At 39.5% G+C, this 18,460-nt stretch overlaps 2 protein-coding genes across 2 annotated transcripts; one reads left to right on the top strand and one right to left on the bottom strand.

The window, feature by feature from the left end:
• Positions 1-490: 490 nt before the first annotated feature.
• Positions 491-10,109, bottom strand: ube2na (ubiquitin-conjugating enzyme E2Na). Its single transcript, XM_061722128.1, has 4 exons — positions 10,006-10,109; positions 4,728-4,974; positions 4,283-4,423; positions 491-1,658 (listed from the first exon to the last, which is right to left on the bottom strand). Exons 1-4 carry the CDS (start codon positions 10,033-10,035, stop codon positions 1,612-1,614), a joined length of 465 nt encoding a protein of 154 aa, XP_061578112.1. The 5' UTR covers positions 10,036-10,109; the 3' UTR covers positions 491-1,611.
• Positions 7,889-18,252, top strand: c1qtnf13 (C1q and TNF related 13). The gene is made up of 3 exons (XM_061722127.1): positions 7,889-8,022; positions 13,524-13,676; positions 16,632-18,252. The coding sequence occupies exons 2-3, from the start codon at positions 13,646-13,648 to the stop codon at positions 17,699-17,701; spliced, it is 1,101 nt and encodes a 366-aa protein (XP_061578111.1). The 5' UTR covers positions 7,889-8,022; positions 13,524-13,645; the 3' UTR covers positions 17,702-18,252.
• The last annotated feature ends 208 nt before the right edge of the window (positions 18,253-18,460 follow it).

Raw genomic sequence — 18,460 nt, 5'->3', positions numbered from 1 at the left:
TTCTGAAGGTTCAGACATCACAACTTTATCAAGCTTCCTATGTTTATGCATTTTATTTTATTTTTCCACCCTGGTTTGTATCCTTAACAATAATCACAATACAATAATCAACCGGGGCAGGGCTAAATACGTTTTTTAACTTCTCCCTGCTCCATTTCGAGCATGCAAAAAAGGGGGGAAAAAAAAGCCAGTGAGGCATGTTTTTGTTTATGATTGTTATGATTTATATTATACTGTATTTATCATGATTATTATTTAACTATTGTTCTTTGGTTTAAATATATATAGATACTTTTTTTTTTAGCATGTTCGAAATAAAGTTTTTCATTCATTCATTCATTCATTCATTCATTCATTCATTCATTCATAATCCCTGAAAAATGCATAGACAGTAGTATTAACACGCATGCCATAGACAATGTGTCCTTAAGCAATTTCCTGCAAGGGATAGAGTATGATTTACAAAGAAATAATATAAATCACATCAGCGTTTATTAATCAACAGAATTTATTTACAGAACATACAAGTATGCAGGTGAACTGTTACATAGCAGTCTATTCTGAGAGCAGGAAAAACATCTCTTCAGATTCATAAAGAATGAATTTACACAATGAACTGAAGATAAAACAATCGCCAAAGCCCAGAGTCGAGCACTTTCATCGGTCTGAGTTTGACTATTAGACGATCCTGATTCTCTTTGCTACCACTCCATCATTCCATTCACATCATCAGACAACTGACGGCTCAAATGTAACCGTCGCTTTGTGAAATAAATACCACTGGGAGCAGGTAAACCACTGCGTCTTCTTGAATAAGACTGAGATGACATAAAGGAAGGTGAGAAATAAGAGCAGTTACTACAGCAAGAGGATGAAAAAGTCACATACAAAAACCTTTATAGTGTATGAACATGCGCTGTGTGCGCTAAAACTAAAGAAAGGTCCAATGTCCACTGTACCCATCATACTGTCCCCGTCCAGGGTCCTACAGTACATCCAAGTCTACACAGAGTGGTTGAAAAGACAGGCTGTTTGGTTTGAAGTCTTCTCACTTTTTTATATAATGATACTATGTGACTTAAAAGATTGTGTAAGTAATGATTGTGTCCTGGTGGGGGATCTACACAGGACAAAACCATCCGGGTGAGTGTCTACACACAGTGGACTAGTAGTAGTTAGCTGCTTTTATTAAACAAACAGCGACACAAAAACAAAGTTAAAACAAAAATAAAAAAAAGCATAGTATACTGACAACAGCTAGCCAATTTCTCATCCCAACCTATTCCACTGATCCACCTCCCCCCAAAAACTCACATTATTACCCCAAATATGTGGGACATAAGACGGACAACCTTTCCTCCCCATTGGACAAAGAAAGCCAGGTGAGTAGATCTAAAATCTCTGCCCATGCATTTGAATAGTAGTGAGTTAGGACAAAGACAAGTCATTGCATTAATAGTGTACATTGAAAATCACCAAATATCAGCAGTTGTTTTCATATATATAAAAAATAAAAGGCTGTGTCCTTTAAATGCAAATGAAGCAGGAGGTGGTCTTGGCAGCACATGAGTTGACTTGACTTTCACTTGTGTCTCCACCTTTTAGGCAGCTTTACACTTCATTTTTGTTTCCAGCATAAAGCCTGGTCCATGTCTTGGCTGTTGAGACAACAACAGCAAGTATAAATATTAACATTCAATTTGAACTTAGTTTTTTAAGTGGCAGGGAGGTTATGTAAATATCCATAAACATTAGGGATGGGCGGTATGGACTAAAAAATTTATCACGATAATTTCTGGCATTTATCCCGATAAAAATGAAGATAAAAAAAATACTAATTCAACTCCACCTTTGTTACTATAAACCTATCTCATCATCATTTCTTTCTTTCTTTCTTTCTTTCTTTCTGGCTCATTTCTTTCTTTCTTTCTTTCTTTCTTTCTTTCTTTCTTTCTCGCTCATTTCTTTCTTTCTTTCTGGCTCATTTCTTTCTTTCTTTCTTTCTTTCTGGCTCATTTCTTTCTTTCTTTCTTTCTGGCTCATTTCTTTCTTTCTTTCTTTCTTTCTCGCTCATTTCTTTCTTTCTTTCTTTCTCGCTCATTTCTTTCTTTCTTTCTTTCTCGCTCATTTCTTTCTTTCTTTCTTTCTTTCTTTCTTTCTCGCTCATTTCTTTCTTTCTTTCTTTCTCGCTCATTTCTTTCTTTCTTTCTGGCTCATTTCTTTCTTTCTTTCTTTCTTTCTTTCTTTCTTTCTTTCTTTCTTTCTTTCTTTCTTTCTTTCTTTCTTTCTTTCTTTCTTTCTTTCTTTCTTTCTTTCTTTCTTTCTTTCTTTCTTTCTTTCTTTCTTTCAGGCTCATTTCTTTCTTTCTTTCTTTCTTTCAGGCTCATTTCTTTCTTTCTTTCTTTCTTTCTGGCTCATTTCTTTCTTTCTATCTATCTTCCTCGCTCATTTCTTTCTTTCTTTCTTTCTTTCTTTCTTTCTTTCTTTCTTTCTTTCTTTCATCTTCCTTCCTTCCTTTATCGTTTTTACCGCGAGATGGCAATTTCTTACCGAGGGGAATTTTTTGGACGGTATATCGTGAACTGTAAAATATCGCCCATTCCTAATAAACATTTTTCTTCATAGAATCAAATTCCCAAAGACTATTCAATTAAAAACACAAGTTCAGTGTACAAGCTGATCATCTATTTTCTTTTTTATGCTAGAGGTTGAAAAACCTTGCTGTTCCATTCGAACACATGGATGTGATGTTTGACTGGTCAAACATACACCAACGGTGAATTTGTGACCAATAGTGAATAACATCAAAACATTTGGTGTCAACTATTTTGTTTTCTAATGCAGTCGGTCCAAGTGGAGTACATTACTGACTCGTCACTGCAGAGACAGTTACCAGTCCAGTCTGGAAGTAGACGGCGCTTTTTTCTGTAGTCAAGTTACATGTCAAGATAATGTGTGGACTTTGTTTTCAATCACATGATGAATAACCTTCGCCAAAAGGCATTTTTTAAATAGATGCTTGTGTTTGATCATTTTTGTTTGAGGGCCAGATTGAGATGGTCCAGCTACGTGTCCAGTCCTTGGGCCGTATACTGCCCATTTGTGGATTATAATCATGAATCATGTAGGCAGAGTGGTTTAGTTTATTCCAGTTACAACCCAACAAACAGACTGGGTTGGTTAAATGATCAAGGAAATGAGAGCGCATGCCTGATGGTGGCACTCAAGCAGAGGTTTTAAACTGATGGTTGTTGTCTCACAGGCTAAGAGGCAACACACCTTGAAGTATTTAGTCACAAATTCTGTTGATACATAGGGGAAAATAACAAAACACAACTGGACAGTAATCTAATTTTGGGTTATGAATTACACACAGCAAAATACATAAACATAATATCTGAACTAGGGCTGTTCGATTTTGCCCAAAAATAAAATCTCGATTTTTTTTCTCTCAAAATCCGATTTTCGATTATGATTATTTTGTGAATTGACAAAAGGCAAAGAAATTATGTCAAATATGCTGTTTTTTTATTGAACATTTGCCCCATTGGGCTTTAAGTGCAAACTTTGCTCTTATTAAACCAAAAATGAATGAATAAAGTGCAAAACTCTGTAAAATAAGTTGAAAAAAAGTTTTAAAAAATATAATAAAATATAAGGTTTTATCTCTGAAAAAAAAAATCAGCAAATCAGCACTTGCAAACATACAGTAAGCTATATTTCCAATTAAATAAAACAAGACATTTTCTAATTAAACTAAACTGGGTCTTTGCATGCTAAATAATAATGCAACCCATGAAGGAGGTAGAGGTGTGTAATGTCAGTCATTACATTTGCTATTCCCATTTGCAAGTTTTTTGCAAGGAACACGAGCCGGTCTACCGCATCTGGCTTGAGGGATGCCCGGTGGCATGTTACAACGCCCCCTCCTACACTAAAGAGCCTCTCCCATGGGGCACTTGTCGCAGCTAAGTGAAAGTGAAAAATCGATTTTACGAGTTTCACGTTTTAACATCGTTCTAATTACATAATCGCGATTACGATTTAAAATCGATTAATCGAACAGCCCTAATCTGAACATTTCTGAAAATGCTCTTATCAGGAGGATTTTAGTCATATTAAAGAAGTGTTTGTCCGTGCAAGCTAATGTATTGCATTTTGACAATCATGTCTATTAGGTTTTTTTTAAGTCTTGAATACCAACAAGCCACTGCCACACTAGGCAGGAGCTGAACTGAAAGTGTTATAACTCTGATCAACCAGATCAGACCACAGTATTCACCTGTTTCTATGGCTTCAGCTTCACTGGACTTCCACTTCTCTGCAACATCATTCGCTAGGGGATCATCTGGGTTGGGAGCACTAAGTAAAGCCTGGATTGATAACAGCACTGTACGAATCTGCAGAGCTGGTGACCATTTATCTGGGATTGAAAACAAACACACAAACAAAAAAAATAAACTAGACAAAAAACTAAAGGCAACACCACAAGAAATAGAAACTCATCTTTTGACAAGATGACACTGACAAGTTCCATGCTTCATTAAAAGGACAAATGTCACAATACATAGTGGATACAGACAAAACACATGCTAAATGACTGTTAAAACTGACACCTTGTCATTTATTTTAAGATAGCAGGAAAAGACCACGACTTTTTAAGATGATAGAAACAAAACGTCATAACATACACATTCAGCGTCAACAGAAAAAACGCTCCGTCTTACCTTTCAAAATATCCAGACATATTCTTCCCAACTTGTCCACGTTGGGATGGTATATTTTGGTCATGAAACGCACTTTAGGAGCGGCCATGGGATATTCCTCTGGTAAAAAGAGTTCAAGTTTAAATGTGCCTCCCTCAAAAGGTGAGTCCTGCGGTCCGCCAATGACCACATGAAAGTAACGGGCATTGCCTTCATCGGGCTCTGCCTTGATGCCTGGGACGGGCTCTGCTAGCAACCGCTGAGTTTCCTGTTAAATTAAATAGAGAACAAAAATTACTTACAGCTCTCTAAAAGACAACGATCATTATGTGCCCAAATCCGTTGTGGAATCTTGCCTCTGCACCTTGAGACAGGACGTTATCGAGGGGTCCCAGAAGAAGAGCGGATTTGTCCTTACTGTGACATTAATGATATTGAAAATGAGTTCCATTTTTTATTTTACTGTCCTCTGTATCATGAGCTGCGTCAAAAATTATTTGATAGATGTAAGAATCTGGATTTGATGTGGGTAAGCGATGCTGAGAGACTCAAATGGATTTTTGATCATAAAATATTTGCACTGGCTGACTATTTGGAGAAAGCGTGGGATAAACGAAGAAAAGTAACATATATTTAAAAATATACATTCTGGTTTTTGATTTATTTATTTATTTTTGTTTTTCCGGTGTACATTGTGCAGCTCCCAATTAAGTGTGTGTGATATTGTGTATTTGATGATTTTCTGTTTCTGGTGTTTTATAATCCCGTAAAGGGATGGGTCTTCGGACATGACACAAAAATAAAAAATTAATTAATTAATTAATTCATTCATTCAGGTCAAAGCTTTTTCTTTGACTGTGAAGATGTGGGATGTTTTTTGACAGAACAGGTTGAAGCTTCACAAGTCAGACTTGAAAATAGTTCAGCATTTTAAGGCAAAGAGATAGAAATGATTAATTTAAAAAAGCAGATATCTAACAAAGATGAGCTTTCTATATTGTATCTACATGGCTTGGTGTTTCATGATCATCCCCATCGGTGATGAGAGACGCATCAGACGTGCTAAAACTGTGCATCTGTTATTCTGACAAGGACGAAGTTAGCTATGAGGTAGGCGATATTTTAACACAGAGGGGAGGGTGGGATCCCTGCAATGGTTGCTCAGTGCTGAGAGTTTGAAAACAGTGCAGTGCAGTATGTAACTGTCTTTTTGAGGAGGCACTGACTCAGCTACCACACTACGGGAGCTGCGTGCTATTACCATCAAGCCACTGCAGCAAGGTTACTCCCAGCTTATAGTAACAGTCAGGTGATGAACAGAAACCAATAACTTTATTGTGGGGCACGTATATAAACTCATTATATTATATATATATATATATATATATATATATATATTCAATTCAATCTATATAGCGTCTATTACAACAGAAGTTGTCTCTAGACACTTTCCAGAGACCCAGAACATGACCCCGAGCAATTATTACACACACACACACACACATACATACTAGGGCTGTGCAATTAATCGATTTTAAATCTAAATCGGATTTATTAATCAAGACGATGTTAAAAAAAGGAAAGACACACCTTCTCATTCAAACAAATGGGGAAGTGTGCCCAAACCTTTGGTCTGTACTGTATATATACACAAAACACACATATTTATAAGTAAACTTCATTGTTATTTGCTATTCACTAGTCATCAGGAGAGCTAAAACAACCTTTATTATCCTACTGTTTAATGTCATCGTCATCTTTTTTCCAATCAAAAAAAACTTTTATCTCACTGTTTGAACTGTGCACCTTTTTACCAAGAGCAGTAACAAAATAATGTAAAAATTATCAACAGATACAGTTGACCTTTACCCACCACCACTCCTGTTTTTGAAAGTCTTTTCCTCTATGTAACTAAGAGAGAGATTCCTGAAATGTTTCAGATAACCCACAGACAAAACCATGCAGTGAAAACACAGACAGGAGAGGGGCTCCCGGTCCCAGTCACACGCTCTGAGGGCTCAAGGGCTCGGCCCAGTGAGTACTGTTCCCAACCCTCCTGCCTCTTCCCACCAACTGCAGGCTGTGGAACACCTGTGAAACTTTGGTTATTAAGTACATATCTTTAACTTACTATACAACAACAAAACAGTTGTGTAAATGAATAAAGTGACACCACTGGAAAATATGCATTAAAGGAGGCTTTACCAATCTTCCAAAGTTCACACTATTTCCTCATTGACAGGAATGAATGAGTGGCTCATGATAAGCCATACAGATAAAGTTTTAGTCATCTTTACACTTCTTCATAGCAGCCACTTTTAGGGGGTTGAGTTTGTTTTACATGAGGTGATAGAAATGTTAAAGTTAAATAATTTTACTCAGCGCCGGATCAGTGATGTAACAGAATTCTGATGTAACTAGATGGCATATGTTCAGACTTAGGCATCCCCAAGCAAAGTAACAATTGTGTCAGATTGTTTAGAGAGTTACGTTTTTTGTGTTAGTAACCTTTCATACTTCCAAATATATGCCAGTACCACAAAGGATACAAGGAAATATATATCAGAATTCGATAGGTGGTTTTGTGCGTCTCTAATTATCAAGCAACTAGCCTTAATTACAGGCAACTATGTAGTCAAAAATTACTTTCAGGACACCATCATTTACTTTTCAATTTCTCAGCTGGAGACATTTTCAGATTCTACCAGCATTTTCATGTGGATGTTTACAGAAAACCATTTAGATGAACAGATGGTGAATAACTGAAAGACAACATAATATATGTCGTCACATGATAGCAAATAATGAGCCTTGGTTGTTGCAGCTTGTTGTGCTGTCCATTTTTATGTTCTCAATCTGACTCTGGTTTGAACATTAGAGCCACACAGAATCCATGATAATGGAATTGCAGACAGACCCCAGAAAGTAGTGAAGAAAAAAAAGATTGAAAGACTCATGGAGACATGAAACTTGTAAAACAAGTCTTTTTTTAATTGTATTATATACTTTCCCGTGAGTATCTGTAGCAGCTCTACTCTGAGTCCCTCCCGGATGACCAGACTTCTCATGTCAGTGGACTACATTAGCGATCTCCTTCCTACCCACAGTTCCTGACCGTAGGTGAGGGTAGCCACATAGATTAGCCAGTCAACGGAGTCTTGCTCTCTCCAACAACTCTCTTTTTAACAAACCAGACCAGTGCGAAGTTGGCCCTAGTGCACTGCTAATCCTAACGCTGTCAGTTTCCTGCTCTTTTTTCAACAACACATGAACAAGACCCACGCTGTCATTCACTGGATTGGACACATACCGTAATGTAAGTATGTTCTGTTGGTCTTACTGTTGCCTGATACTGGACATCATATTTCATGTTTAAGAGTGTTGTTTGCACTTAGGTTTTCAATCAAAGTTAGCATTTTACAACTACTTTAATTATCTTTAAAAAAATGTAAACAGAATCCTACCCTACCTTACATTTCAAAGAAAACACCATACAGCAAAATTTAAATAAGCTCTGGCCAACGGCTAAGCCTCCAAGAATTCGGCCAATTAAAAACAAACTACCTGTGGTTCTTGGACTTGTTAAGAAGTGTTTACAGGCTTTTAAAGTTATGCTGACAGAAAACTTAGTCTAGAGGTGCCAGAGTTTAAAATGATACGGTTGAAAATAATTATAATATGGACTCCAAGCATATTTTACATTTGCAAGCACGCCGGGAGCTTCAGAGTTTCCATTTTCTGCAGGTGTGACTGTGATTGTAATTGTGACTGTAATGTACAAGCAATATGCTTTGAGCAGACTCCATCCGCTGCTCAAATTCAATTTTTCAGGATCCCATGAATAAAGCAAAAAGATGGGTTTGCAATAAGAGCCCTCCAGAAGAAAAGAAAAAAGAGAGACATTAATCTCTTTAATATCCAATTTTGGTATTGCTTATAGACATATATGCTGTGAGCTCCATAAAAGTGGTGGGAACAATATGATTGTAACGGAAGATTATTACTCTGACAAATTAAATCGAAAATGACATCTACCATACAATATCAAAACTCTGGTGGTTTGAGGGAGGGGAAGTCTCTCTCTGAACAGGACACTGGTGAGGAAACCTGCAAACTGGACGCTTTTAATGGACAAAACAGCCGGTCCTGCCTGGCAGGGTTCAGACAGCAGAGGTCTGCAGTGGCAGGGGGTTTGATCAGGGGGTTTGATCAGGGGGTTTGATCAGGGGTTTGATCATCATGATCATCAGGAGCTGATCATCATGATCATCAGGAGCTGATCATCATGATCATCAGGAGCTGATCATCATGATCATCCAGACCCACCAGTCTGGCACTCGGCAGGAGGGTCCCCCCTTACGAGCCTGGTCCTGCTCAAGGTTTCTTCCCTCCTAAAGGGGAGTTTTTCTTGCCACTGTTTGGCTTAAGGTTTTTCTCCCACTATGGGAGTTTTTACCTGCCATTGTTTATGTAATAATTGCTCGGGGGTCATGTTCTGGGTATGGGTCTCTGGAAAGCGTCTAGAGACAACTTTTGTTGTATTAGACGCTATATAAATAACATTGAATTGAATTGAATTGAATCATCAGGGGCTGATCATCATGATCATCAGGGGCTGATCATCATGATCATCAGGGGCTGATCATCATGATCATCAGAATCATCATGATCATCAGGGGCTGATCATCTCATCCCAGTAAAAACACTACAAAAGGGCCTTTACGTTTTAACGTTAAAAACATTACTCGCGTTCAAATTCTAGCAGCAATTTAAGAATCCCCTGAACGCCATAAGCCCTCCCGTAGTCCCAGTGTGCAGCTCTGCAGCAGAGCTGCACACTGGGACTACGGCAGCTCTGCAGCAGCAGGTCAGTCACCATGGACCTGCTAACACTAGCGGGACTAGCTGCTAGCAGCAGCTGCTCCGCACTAAAGCCTCCCAACTCCGCACATCTGCCCGCCGGGCTCACGGTGCATGTGTGTGTCCTAACCCCCGCCTGTATATACAGCTGCCCCCCCTGAAAGCAGCGGGAGTTACTTCAGCAGACCCCGGTAGCGGGTCGGTGCTAGCATTAGCTCAGTCCTGCAGCAGCACCCACTCTCTCAGGGCTGATTTATGGTCCCGCGTCACATCGACGCAGAGCCTGCGGCGTAGGGTGCGCGTCGCCGCGTACCCTACGCCGTAGGCTCTGCGTCGATTTAACGCAGAGGCATAATTGAGGCTTTAACCTGAGGATAACGGGGGTTATTTGAGTCCCCCGGCTGCTGTGCTGCTGCCCGGGTGGGTGAGAGGGGATTACCTTGATGATCCTGCGGGGCAGACCTGCCATCTTGTCTTAGTGCGGGAGTAGCTGGCGGATCCTGCTGTTGGCAGTGACAGCAGACACGCGGCTTCCGGGTTACGTCACAGCGGGCAGGGGCACGAGGCGGCCGGAAACGGCCCGGTGCTCTCACAATTTCTGCTGCTTTGCCAAAAAATGCTACCTAATGGTTTTCTCCCTTTGTAGAGGTACAATTTTACTGTGTTTTACTCAGTACTCGAGTTGAGGGGGGATGAGGGGGGATGGCATCCCCCCTGAAATAAAAACGGTCAAAATCATCCCCCCTGTAAAACTGACATCCCCCTTTCCATCCCTTATGTCATTTCATCAATGAATGTGGTTTTACTGCTATTTCAACATTTAGAGTCATCACCAGAAAAATAACACCAGAAAAATAACTTATTTGACAATTTTCACCTGTTTCAAGTAAATTTTCACTTGAAATAAGTAGAAAAATCTGCCAGTGGGACAAGATTTATCTTCTCATTACAAGCAAAAAAATCTTGTTCCACTGGCAGATTTTTCTACTTATTTCAAGTGAAAATCTACTTGAAACAGGTGAAAATTGTTGTTTTTTCCAGTGATGAGTCTTGTTTTCAGTGTAATGAGATTTTTTTTTACTAAAATGAGACATTTTAACTAGAAACAGGACAAATATTCTTGTTAAGATTTTGAGTTTTTGCAGTGATCCATGTTACTTATCCTGTGAAGGACAGAGGCATATTAATAAGTTCATAAAACTGTTTTTTATTGTTGTGTTTTGATGTATTTGATGTAAGCCCAGTGGATATTTAAAGCTTACAGAAGGCTGCATTTAACTGCTGCTATGTCATTCCTGCAGTATTTCTGCAGGTGTTTTGGTCAGTGCTATTATTTGTAATATATTATATTATTTGTAATCAGCACAAATTATCTGTCCCCATATGATAAAATCCACCATCCCTCCTGATTTTTTTTTACAACTCGAATACTGGTTTTACTCCCTAAACCCACTTCTTTTCCCTCCCAAGTGGTCCTTGTCTCTTGCCAGGCCGTCATTGTAAATAAGAATGTGTTATTGATGACCTGCCTGGCTAAATAAAGGCGAATGACTGAATGAATATCAAATAAAGCCATAGAATTGTTTTTTTTTTCTGTTTATCGTATAATGTTCACAAAGTGTAATGCAATTCATGTCATGGGTAGTGTATTTTGAAGGATCAAATACTCAACATCCCATATTACATCGTGCAAGAAAGGATGGGCCTGGCAATATACCTTTAAAAATCGACTGTGCGCATGCGCAGAACCACAAAGTAGCATTTCTCGGCAGGTATCAAGGATTGGCAGAACACCTGGACCTGAACTGGACCAGAACTGGGTCTGAACTGGACCAGAACTGGGTCAGAACTGGACCAGAACTGGGTCAGAACTGGACCAGAACTGGGTCAGAACTGGACCAGAACTGGGTCTGAACTGGGTCTGAACTGGGTCAGAACTGGGTCAGAACTGGACCAGAACTGGGTCTGAACTGGGTCTGAACTGGGTCTGAACTGGGTCTGAACTGGGTCTGAACTGGGTCAGAACTGGGTCAGAACTGGGTCAGAACTGGACCAGAACTGGGTCTGAACTGGACCAGAACTGGGTCTGAACTGGGTCAGAACTGGACCAGAACTGGGTCTGAACTGGATCTGAACTGGGTCTGAACTGGACCAGAACTGGGTCTGAACTGGGTCAGAACTGGGTCAGAACTGGGTCAGAACTGGGTCAGAACTGGGTCAGAACTGGACCAGAACTGGGTCTGAACTGGATCTGAACTGGGTCTGAACTGGGTCTGAACTGGGTCTGAACTGGGTCTGAACTGGACCAGAACTGGGTCTGAACTGGGTCAGAACTGGGTCAGAACTGGGTCAGAACTGGGTCAGAACTGGGTCAGAACTGGACCAGAACTGGGTCTGAACTGGATCTGAACTGGGTCTGAACTGGGTCAGAACTGGACCAGAACTGGGTCTGAACTGGACCAGAACTGGGTCAGAACTGGACCAGAACTGGGTCAGAACTGGACCAGAACTGGGTCTGAACTGGGTCTGAACTGGGTCAGAACTGGGTCAGAACTGGACCAGAACTGGGTCTGAACTGGGTCAGAACTGGGTCAGAACTGGGTCTGAACTGGGTCTGAACTGGGTCAGAACTGGGTCTGAACTGGGTCTGAACTGGACCAGAACTGGGTCTGAACTGGACCAGAACTGGACCAGAACTGGGTCTGAACTGGAACAGAACTGGACCAGAACTGGGTCTGAACTGGGTCTGAACTGGACCAGAACTGGGTCAGAACTGGACCAGAACTGGGTCTGAACTGGACCAGAACTGGGTCTGAACTGGAACAGAACTGGACCAGAACTGGGTCTGAACTGGGTCTGAACTGGGTCAGAACTGGGTCAGAACTGGACCAGAACTGGGTCTGAACTGGGTCTGAACTGGGTCTGAACTGGGTCAGAACTGGGTCTGAACTGGGTCTGAACTGGACCAGAACTGGGTCTGAACTGGACCAGAACTGGACCAGAACTGGGTCTGAACTGGAACAGAACTGGACCAGAACTGGGTCTGAACTGGGTCTGAACTGGACCAGAACTGGGTCTGAACTGGACCAGAACTGGGTCTGAACTGGGTCTGAACTGGACCAGAACTGGACCAGAACTGGGTCTGAACTGGACCAGAACTGGGTCTGAACTGGACCAGAACTGGGTCTGAACTGGACCAGAACTGGGTCTGAACTGGACCAGAACTGGGCCAGAACTGGGTCTGAACTGGACCAGAACTGGGCCAGAACTGGGCCAGCACCACCTGGTCATGTTGAGGATACCAGCGTGTCAGATTAAAAGACAGTGTTACCTGTTACCTTTACTGTGGCCCTACGTACCTGCAGCGTCTTATTGAGCTATTATTTGACTATATTTGACTATTCAAATCTAGAGATATACAGGCCTTTATTTAAGTATAATACAATTTAGATGATCTCAAAAACATCTGTTTAAAGAAATAGGTTTGTTGCACAAAATATGCCATGTGCAGTAATAAAAAGTAAAAAAAAGACACACAATACACACAAAGGCAGAGCTTATGATGATGATGATGATGATGATGATGATGATGATGATGAATAAAAATAATAATAACTCAAATGAAACTGACTTGCCCAGATGTAGAACAGGAAGTGAAGCACTGACTGAAATGTAAAGCTACATATATTTCATCTATTCATTTAAAGGAAACTTTCCTGAAATATTTGAAATAATTACAGATTAACATTTGTTTATATGAAAATACTGATTTTAGTTCAGAGTATGGAAGAAAAGCTTTTTGTTTTTTTAAAAAGAATCTTCTTATTTTCTTTGTGAATATCCAGTTTTACATCAATAAAATATGATTTTCTGTTTTTGCTTTGCTTTTTTTGGATCCTTTTTCATTATTTCTTCTTTATTTAATTTTTTTCTGTCTTTATGCTCCGTTTTGGTTAGAGCTCCTCCTCCTCACACCTCTGTATGGACAAAAGCTTTGTTCCTGTGGATGTCAGACCTGTTACATTAACGGTGCTTCAGACTCGCAGGAACTTTATTTTAGGAACTGACAGAGTAAAAGCATGGTATTTCTTTCCCAACTGAGCTCAACAGGTGAGTTTTATGGGGTTTTTGTTTGTGTGTGTTTTTAATAACTTTCTGATTTTTTAAAATGTTATTAATTTTTCCAATCATGTGTTTTTGTTTGGGGGGTCTCCAAATGATTGTTAGAAACAGAAATGAGACAAAAAAAATGAATGTATGGTACAATATTTTATTGTGAAGTTGGATTTTGTCTTAAAGTCGACTGATGGAATTGAAATCCATTCTATTTCATAGTATTGTTGCATATAATTCTTAAATGTTAGATTGTGGTTTGGCAAAGTATATATGTTATAAAACAATTATTTTGTCGGCTATTGATCTTCAGTGCATCTCAGAGCTCATTTCATATTCTGCTTCATGTAAATGATACATGTTGCAAAGAAAATAATTTATTTTTGAATTATTTAAATGAGGCTGCAGTTACTTATGGGCCTCGTGGTTCATCCAGCTGCACAGTTCCACTCATTTTGTCGAGATAATGGATCTTCTTCACACACACATCTGACCTTCAGCAAGTTGTAATCGCTACAGTATATGAAGGCAAAATGAATATCAATACATTTAATACCTGTAAAAGCTCAAATTCCCACAGAGATATGGTTAAAAATAACAATTGGTTGATTTGAATCAAGTCATGCACACTTTAAAGTAATGAATCACTGATTTTGTTTCAGTGGTGTCTTTTGGCGCTCGATTCTGTGTCCCACCCCACTAACCCTGTGAAATTTTCCATTGTTTTGCACACATAGGAACAGATGAACCATCACATAATGTTGTCTCTTCTATCAGTGCGCAGGGAGAACAGACACATCAACCACATTACAGGGGCTGCTGCTCACACCGAGTGCTTGAGTTTATATCAACAAACGCTACCCAGACTTCCTTATAAACTTCATTGAGAGGAGTTACTGAGTATTTAATCTGGAAGTCTTTTCTTTTATGTCCTCATAAGTCATTTAACGCAATTGTGTGCAATATGGCTTCATTTGGAAAAAATATGTTCTATGCAAAAGAAAACATATTGTAATTCCTTTTCAAGCTTTATTCAGATTCTCATTGACAGCAGGGGCGTCAATTGGGTATGGCAAGGTATGGCAGCCGCCACACCTTGGCTTCAAGGGAAAATGTAAATGTTTGTTTTTTAAATACATTTATGGAATTACTCTGCGTCTATTTGTATTGATTATTCTATTACTTCATACATATAGAATAACCACAAATGCAAATCAGAACAACGTGATCGATTTCACTAGTTATTATACACTGCAAAAACTCAAAATCTTAAGAATATTTGTCTTATTTCTAGTTAAAATGTCTAATTTTTAGTAAAAAAAAATCTCATTACATTTAAGACAAGACTCAAAAACAACCATTTTCACCAGTTTCAAGTATATTTTCACTTAAAATAAGTGGGAAAAATCTGCCAGTGGAACAAGATGTTTTTGCTTGTAATGAGAAGATAAATCTTGTTCCACTGGCAGATTTTTCTACTTATTTCAAGTGAAAATTTACTTGAAACAGGTGAAAATGGTCAAATAACAAGTTATTTTTCTGGTAATGACTCTTGTTTCAAGTGTAATGAGATTTTTTGACTAAAAATTAGACATTTTAACTAGAAATAAGACAAATATTCCTGGTAAGATTTTGGGTTTTTGCAGTGAGCGAGACTGCATTTGAAAAAGTTCCAATTTTCTTGACCACACAGATAAGCTACATATCAGACTTCTGTGATGAGTATTTGCTGGACGTGTTGATTGATACTCTAGTTAAGTTCTGTGACTCGTAACTTTGCCATACCTTAGTAAGACTGAATTGACGCCACTGATTGACAGTCTGGATGATATGGCCAGCACCCTCATATCTGAGCCAAATATGAAGCTACAGTAGCAGTAGATTACATTAGAAATGAGGAGGCAACGTTTATGGTTCTCGGGACATCCTAAAATGAAAGATTTATTTTTACCCTTTGCTTCTGTTATCATTATACAAGTAAGGTGTATTGTGATAACTGTGAGCTTCAGGCGTACAGACATTGGGATATATGGCCTTTGGACCAAACCAGCTCTCCTCCTTTGCCTTCTTAGCAAAACAGAAAGTATTTCCAAAATATTTACTTCTTGTGTCTGGTCACTCCCTTCATGTTTGTTTTGAGTTCTCTGGGTGTCCTGACCCCAGAGGTGGAAAAAGTACTGAAAAATTGTAATTGAGTAAAAGTATCTTTACTTTGCTTAAATCCTACTCAAAGTAAAAGTAAAAGTACTCATCTAAAAATGTACTTGAGTAAAAGTACAAAAGTACTTAATTTAAAATGTAATTTGAGTAAAAGTTACTTTCAGTTATTTAATGCAAAAAAAGGATGAGTCACGAATCAAATCCAGCACAAGTTGTTTTAATTAACTTTGAGGCATATTAAAGTACACATCCACACTTGTAAAAGCTCAGCTGAGCTCAGTAACATGATCCTTTTACTTCTGCAGAACAGGACAAGAAGGACAGTCACAACCTGTACTGTAAAGTGCAAACTATTTTCAGTCATATTGTCCAACCGACAACACTAAAACCAGAATCAAAGTATTCAAACACAAAATAAAGTGCCCAATGCCCGCAGGATCCTGCTATTCACAATAAACCACAATAAAATGCCCACAAGATTTTCACCATAAATGTTGTACTCAGTAACGTGAGGGGGTTCAAATGTAGCGAAGTAAAATACTTGGGTCAAAATGTACTCGAGTAAAAGTAAAAATTACATATTTCAAAAACTACTTAGAAAATTACAAATTACCCAAAAAAAGTACTCAATTACAGTAACGTGAGTAAATGTAATTTGTTACTATCCACCCCTGCCTGACCCTCATTTTATGACAACTAACATGTTTTGATGACCCTTTCACTGTCTATTTTCCCAAATGTAATTTTACAGCTTTTTTTATTATCATTTTTTTTTTTATTCATTGTCTTTAGCTCACTGGAGCACACACTCCTCCTACCTGGCATGTTTAGTCATGGTGAGCTTCTACTCTGGAGCAGTTTCACCCCTCCACCCTCCTCAAATAGCGCCAGATCTGCGCTCTGCTTTCTCTGCCACTCGAACAAGCAGTGTGGTGGGAGGAAAGCACAAAGTGGTGACTTTCAACAAGCTCTCAGTCAACGTCGGAGGGGACTTCAACCCAGACAGCGGTCACTTCCGCTGTCGCATCCCTGGAGCTTACTATTTCTCCTTTACCGTGGGAAAATTTCCCCAAAAACTGCTCTCTGTCATTCTGGTGAAGAATGCAGAGGAAGTGCAGGCCATAGCTTACGACGATTACCGCAAGGCAGGGAGAAAGGTTCAAAGCCAAAGCGTGATGATCAGTTTGAAGGAGATGGACACTGTGTGGCTGCGTTTGCAGCAGGACCCCAAGTATGCGTTGTACAGTAACGTTGGCCCCTACATCACCTTCTCTGGCTACCTCGTCTACCCTGACGTCCAGCCGGCCAGCTACATCAGCAACTACCTCGCTGCACCAGTACAGTCCCACTCAAACTGCCCACCGCAGGCCGACTCCAGGAGCAGACAACAGGCCATGGATCCACCACAGTCCGCCTTCTCAGTGGCGCGGACATCCACGCTCATAGGTCAGAACAGCCGACATCATGACAAGCCTCCTCTGACCTTTGATGTGGATTACGTCAACATAGGTGGCCATTTCAACAAAAGCTCTGGGTTGTTCACATGTCACTTCCCTGGGGTATACTACTTTGCCTTCACGGTGGGAAAACACCCTCGCAAAGCTCTTTCGGTGAAGCTGATGACCGGTAACGGAGAGGTGCAGGCGATGGTGTTCGACGAGGACACGTCAAAGAGACGGGAGATGCAGAGTCAGAGCTTGCTGCTGTCGCTCCGGAGGGCTGACAAAGTGTGGCTGTACAGTCAGCAAGATGACCGTTACGCCGTTTACAGCAACCAGGGGAGGTACACCACGTTTTCTGGCTTCCTGGTTTATCCCGGTGCACAAACAATGTCCAGCAACCAGGCCAGAACTTACCCATGAACGCCTTTATCTCTGATGGTGTCTGTTTGAAAACAGCTGGTTTTGTAGTCAAAATGTAATGTAAACACGGATGGATCAGATGACGTTTCAGATCTATAGTTGGTGTAGTCGTGTAAGGGCTTTTGGTGCTTTGTTTGCTTTGTAAATGGTGTCATGTCAGGGGTCATGTTTGATGCCTGATCATTCCACAAGATGGTGCTCTAACACAATTATGGATATTAACCAGCAGACAAGATGGTTTGTGATGTTAAAGTCAAATTATGCAAGACATCACAAAAAGAGCATATATGTTTAGTAATGTGCTTCGCTTTTACACATAGATTTATTCTGGAAATGTCTTTGTATTTAGATGTTTTTTGTCCTGTTTCGTTTATGAAAACAAGATTTTCTACATGTAAAGGTTATGTACAGACTTAAAATGTATTTAGTATAAGAAGTACAACGTATATACATATTCTGATCCTGTGATGTTTGGAGCATTCTGATCATAAGCTGATCTCTTTTTTACATTTTGTGTCTAATTTGTGTAACACTAAATAAATTCATTGAGATTAACACATTTAAAAAGTTCCTATTTTTATAGAAATTGCAACGATCGAGTGAATTGTGGTTGCTTGATAACATTTCCATTTTTTTTTATCATATATCATCACTGTGACAAATGTCCCCTCCTTTACAAAACCCAAATCCAATGCAATTAATACTCCAGACGATCCTCAGAAATCTATCTTTAGTCTAATACAGCATATTTACAGATTG

The sequence above is a fragment of the Cololabis saira genome, chromosome 5, assembly GCF_033807715.1.
Source record: "Cololabis saira isolate AMF1-May2022 chromosome 5, fColSai1.1, whole genome shotgun sequence".
In the NCBI taxonomy this organism is placed as follows: domain Eukaryota; kingdom Metazoa; phylum Chordata; class Actinopteri; order Beloniformes; family Belonidae; genus Cololabis; species Cololabis saira.
The sequence above is the reverse complement of the archived record's forward strand: the minus strand, read 5'-3'. Positions and strand labels throughout refer to the sequence as shown.